This window comes from Salmo trutta, chromosome 17 (genome assembly GCF_901001165.1).
Source record: "Salmo trutta chromosome 17, fSalTru1.1, whole genome shotgun sequence".
NCBI lineage: Eukaryota > Metazoa > Chordata > Actinopteri > Salmoniformes > Salmonidae > Salmo > Salmo trutta.
This window is the reverse complement of record NC_042973.1, coordinates 22,038,978-22,044,533: the sequence shown is the minus strand read 5'-3', so window position 1 is coordinate 22,044,533 and position 5,556 is coordinate 22,038,978. Positions and strand designations below refer to the sequence as shown.

At 41.4% G+C, this 5,556-nt stretch overlaps 1 protein-coding gene across 1 annotated transcript; it reads left to right on the top strand.

Annotated features, from left to right (window-relative positions):
• Positions 1–1,173: 1,173 nt before the first annotated feature.
• On the top strand, positions 1,174–5,177 carry LOC115151844 (zinc finger protein 260). Its single transcript, XM_029696134.1, has 4 exons — positions 1,174–1,448; positions 2,036–2,294; positions 2,484–2,579; positions 3,101–5,177. Exons 1-4 carry the CDS (start codon positions 1,314–1,316, stop codon positions 4,873–4,875), a joined length of 2,265 nt encoding a protein of 754 aa, XP_029551994.1. The 5' UTR covers positions 1,174–1,313; the 3' UTR covers positions 4,876–5,177.
• Positions 5,178–5,556: the final 379 nt, after the last annotated feature.

Sequence of the window (5,556 nt, the reverse complement as noted above, 5' to 3'; positions counted from 1 at the left end):
GGAACCAAAAATCTCCAATTTGGAGTCCAGACCAAAGGACAAAAGGGGGGTGAGTGTAACCGATGTGAAATGGCTAGTTAGCGGTGGTGCGCGCTAATAGCGTTTCAATCAGTGACGTCACTCGCTCTGAGACTTGAAGTAGGGTTTCCCCTTGCGTTGCAAGGGCCGTGGCTTTTGTGGCGCGATGGGTAACGATGCTTCGTGGGTGTCAGTTGTTGATGTGTGCAAGGGTCCCTAGTTCGAGCCCAGGTTGGGGCGAAGAGATGGACAGAACCTACACTGTTACACAAGCACGTCTCTTCTTCTTATTGCTGTCCTTTTGTAGTGGTTTCTTTGCAGCAATCCGACCATGAATGCCTGATTCACACAGTCTCCTCTGAACAGTTGATGTTGAGATGTGTCTGTTACTTGAACTCTGTGAAGCATTTATTTGGGCTGCAATTTCTGAGGCTGATAACTCTAACGAACTTATCCTCTGCAGCAGAGGTAACTCTGGCGGTCCTCATGAGAGCCAGTTTCATCATAGCGCTTGATGGGTTTTGCAACTGCACTTGAGGAAACTTTCAAAGTTCTTGAAATGTTCTGTATTGACTGACCTTCATGTATTAAAGTATTATGGACTGTTGTTTCTCTTTGCTTATTTGAGCTGTTCTTGCCAAAATATGGACTTGGTCTTTTACCAAACAGGACCTATCTTCTGTATACCCCCCCTACCTTGTCACAACACAACTGATTGGCTCAAATGAATTAAGAAGGAAAGAAATTCAACAAATTAACTTTTACGAAGGTACACCTGTTAATTGAAATGCCTTCCAGGTGACTGCCTCATGAAGCTGGTTGAGAGAATGCCAAGAGTGTACAAATCTGTCATCAAGGCAAAGGGTGGCACTTTGAAGAATATAATATATATTTGTATAGATATAAATAGATTTGTTTTACACTTTTTGGTTACTACATTATTCTATGTGTGTTATTTCATAGTTTGATGTCTTCACTATTATTTTACAATGTAGAAAATAGTAAAAAATAAAGATAAACCTTTGAATGAGTATGTTTTAAAAAACTAGTGCATATTTAAATATGAACAAATCTGAATAATTGTTCGTGGTCAGACACTTTTCTACTATAACGCGAGGGACTTTAATTTGGAACGTTTCTAAAATTCCGTGACCCGGAAGGGATCTGACAAGACGCCAGTTGGCTTCATGCGGATGACAGTATCAGCTAGTTTGCAAAAATATGCTACCTAAGATAAATGTAGCAGCGACTTGTAGTTTTTATTCCAACGTTACTTGAATTAGTCAAAGGTCAAAATGGCTACAATTTACAATATGTTCCAGTCAGAAACAACATCGATTATGGCCTTCGTCGTCGAGACGGCAATGACAGAAATATACACATTTTTGCCAAACTCTGACGCTAACGACGACGTTAATCCGAGGAGAGAGGTGAGTATTCAAAAATATTTCTGTCATTGAGCAGTATGATGACGGGCGCCTAGTGACTACAACCAGCTACGTTAGCTAATGAACAAAAGTTATCTGAATAAATTGGCGTCCTATTTGTTTAGCTACCGTCTGTAACCTAAGTTAACCTGAGCGTGTCCCCGATTCTGATGTCAGGTTAAAGGAAGCTAGGTTGAAGATACTGTATCCCTAAAAACCGGATGTTTTAGGTTTTCAACAACCGCGCTGAGGGTGCCAACTACCTAATTTGACTACCTAGCGAACGTTAATTTTTTATTTTGTTTTATTTAACCTTCATTTAACTAGGCAAGTCAATTAAGAACAAATGCGTATTTGCAATGACAGACTACACCGGCCAAACCCGGACGAAGCTGGGCCAATTGTGCGCCGCCCTATTGGACTCCCAATCACGGCCGGTTGTGAAACAGCCTTGTACACCGTTACTTAACTAGTACTACTAGCTAGCTCTCAGCTAGGTTGCTAGCTAACGTTACTGGTTTCACATCCTCTGCTGTAGCTGGCTGTATACAGTAACTAACTAGTTCACTTGTTTCTATTGCTCTACACAGCTCTGCACCATTATGAATTTGTTGATGGGGGAGGGTATTCGTAAAGTCTGCCAACTATTCCTAGTGGCCTCCTCACGTTTGCAAAATGAAAACGAGAAACTGAAGACGAAGGTGGAGCAGATGGATGAATATATGAAGGAAATTACTGAGAAGGCTGACCATTATAGAACGTCTCTGGCTAAAGTGGAGGCAGAACCGAAAGTACAGACGCCAACCCATGTTCTGCACAACGGAATGATCTTTGCAATAAAACCAGTTGGTGAGTGTTGTAGACCTACATTAGGTTCCTGCCTATAATAAGTTAGCTAAATAGGTCTGTTGTAGGCATACTGATTGTTTTGTTCCCCATCTTCGATAGTTTTGTTTGTATTAACTTCACACATTTTGTTGAAAGGAAAAAGTGAGAGAGTTTTAAACATGTTTCAATGTAACTTTGCTTGTTCTTTAGATCTCCCATTGTTGCCTGGAATGACAGCGGCTTCAGCATTGCCAGGGAATGTCAGTCAAGCAAACACAGTCACTAACGCAACATCTGTCTGTGCAGGTAATATCCTCAAAGTGGTGTTATTTTTGAATAATCGTTGCCAAACCAGGGCTGCGTTCAGTTCAATGTTTGCTGTGATGGTTTCTACTAAACTAAATGTTTCCCTCAAACAGTCCGCGCTATTGGCTTACTAAACATACAGTTTTTTCAGAATAGCACCGTTACCTTTGAGTCTCATGTTGTGTACTGCTGAACGTGGTCCAGGGTCATATTGACTAGGAACCAAACAAAAGAAAATGGAGAGTAACTACCTGAACGCTAATAAGAAATGCCTGTTTGTTTTCTGTTGCATAACATTTTTCAGTGGTGTGTGCTAATGAATATGACCCAGTTGTTCAAAAACAATACACAGGCTGTTAAAAAGCATGTTTATTTTAAGGCCAAAATATTGATATAGCCATATATTGGTTGATTTATTTGTCTAACTAAATAAATGTAGTATAACCTAATCATTTTGTTAAATTCTCTTAACTTTGGCTATAGTTTTACTATGTATATGCTCACATTCCTTTTATGTTTAGGTCCTGCCGAAGTTTGCAGTAACCCTACAGAGACGACTTCATTGGAGTATGACTCCTCTCTGGGAGACACACATGGACTGAATACAGAGCCCTCACCAAGAGATACTGAATCCAACGTTGAGCATATGAGAGCTGCTCTTCCAGAGGGCACCGACAACGGTAGAGACAGCCATGAAAGACATAAAAACAGTAATACTACTAATAGGACAGGATCCACAGAAAACAAACGCTTCAAGTGTGATGTGTGTGAGAAGACATTCAGCAAGAAAGAGTTGCTGAGAGTTCACAAGCTAATCCACACAAAACCTTTCAAGTGTGACATGTGTGAGAAGACCTTCAGCAGGAAGGGGTTACTGGAAGGTCATAAGCTAATTCACACAAGACCCTTCACCTGTGATGTTTGTGACAAGACCTTCAGCCTGAACCGCATGCTGTTACGTCACAAGCTAATTCACACAGGAGAGAGGCCATTTGCTTGTGGTCAATGTGGCAAAACATTCAGAATGTCCAAGCAGCTCGAACGTCACATGTTGCATCACAAAGAAAACTATTTCAGTTGCAAAGTCTGTGGAAATACATTCTCTACCAAGACAGATCTGACACAACATCGGCTAGTTCATGCAGTGGAGAGACCGTTCAAGTGCCTGACTTGTGGAAAGGGTTTCACAAAAAGGACCATACTTATGGGGCACGAGAGAATCCACACCGGTGAAAAACCATACAGCTGTGCTGAATGTGGGAAGAGTTACAGACAGTCTTATGACCTTAGAATTCATATGCGAAGACATACAGGTGCAGACATACGTCCACACTTATGCTCAGAGTGTGGTAAGAGCTTTAGGACAAAATCTGTCCTCGAAAAGCACAAGCGAATTCATACAGGGGAGAAGCCATTTAAATGTGAGACCTGTGGAGCTGCTTTTGGCCATAAAGGAAACCTTGTGAGACACCAAGTGCTTCACACGGGGGAGAGACCATACAAATGTAAAGTGTGTGGGAAAAGCTACCCTCAGTCCACCGACTTAAAAGCTCACATGCACCGCCATGGGGCAACCAAACCATTTATGTGTGACCTATGTGGAAAGACTTTTATTTACAATTACCAAATGAGACAACACAATCTACAATGGCACATGGCTGAAGGAGATAAGGTTCCTGGGAGAGAGGGAACATCAACAAAGCCATTCAGTTGCAAAATATGTTTGAACGGCTTCAGCTCCATGCTAACTCTGAAAAAGCATAAAGAAATTCACACAGGACAAAAGCAATATGCTTGTTCCATTTGCGGAAAGACTATTGCATATAAAAATGCTTTTGACTATCACATGAGAGTTCACAGTGGAGTGAAGCCCCATGAATGTAAATACTGTGGAAGGAAATTTATTCTGAAGCAAGCTCTTCAAGGACATGAGCGGACCCATACAGGTGAAAAACCCTTCAAATGCAGTTATTGTGACAAGACTTTCGCAGTCAACACCAATCTGAAAAGGCATGAGCGAATCCACACGGGAGAGAAGCCATTCAAATGTGATGTCTGCGGGAGAGGTTTCAGCCAAGCCAACAATGTTAAAGCCCACATGCAAGTCCACACTGGAGTTAGGCCTTACTATTGCAAGAGATGTGGAAAAGGCTTTTCTGACATAAGACACTACAAAAACCATAGCTGTGATGGTATGGCTGCGACACGCACACACTGTGATGGTGATAATTATCGTAAATCTTCTGACGGCACTTTCAGAAGTAGAAAAGGAGGTAGACAGGAGTGCTTGCCATAATACTGCTGTTGTGTAGACTCAGTGATATTGTCTCAATATCATCTTACAGACTGTAGACTACAGTGGTGCAACTTCCTGCTTACAGATGTCATGAACATTTATTCAGTAGGGTGAAATGTTCTCGGGTGAGTTTCTGGAAAGCCTTGTATGAAATGAGAGCGTCCTTTAGGAAATTAGATATGTGCTTGCTGTAGTGCTTGGAGATCTTGCTATAAATCAAAGGGTTAATGTTCATGAGCCCAAATTCTCATTTGTTCATATTGCGTAAATCAATAAACGCATCATTCATGTGAAGTTATAAACTGGGTGGGTTGAGCCCTGAATGCTGATTGATAGCCGTCGTGTATCAGACTGTATACCACGTGTATGACAAAACATTTATTTTTACTGCTCTAATTCCATTGGTAACCAGTTTATAATAGCAATAAGGCACCATGGGAGTTTGGTATATGGCTAATATACCACAGCTAAGGACCGTGTCTAGTCACTCCACGATTCGTTGTGCCTAAGAACAGCCCTTAGCCGTGGTATATTGGCCATATACCACACCCCCTCGTGACTTATTGCTTAAATATAGAGAGCCCTAAATCAAATCAAACTTTATTTGTCACATGCGCCGAATACAAGTGTAGACTTTACCGTGAAATGCTTACTTACAAGCCCTTAACCAACAGTGCAGTT

What these genes read in the sequence shown, in the direction of transcription:
- LOC115151844 (XM_029696134.1), top strand. Translation starts at nt 1,314, where the DNA reads ATGGCTACAATTTACAATATGTTCCAGTCAGAAACAACATCGATTATG. An exon ending in CTTTGCAATAAAACCAGTTG is followed by an intron (nt 2,295 to 2,483) that starts GTGAGTGTTGTA and finishes CTTGTTCTTTAG; the next exon opens with ATCTCCCATTGTTGCCTGGA. An exon ending in CGCAACATCTGTCTGTGCAG is followed by an intron (nt 2,580 to 3,100) that starts GTAATATCCTCA and finishes TTTTATGTTTAG; the next exon opens with GTCCTGCCGAAGTTTGCAGT.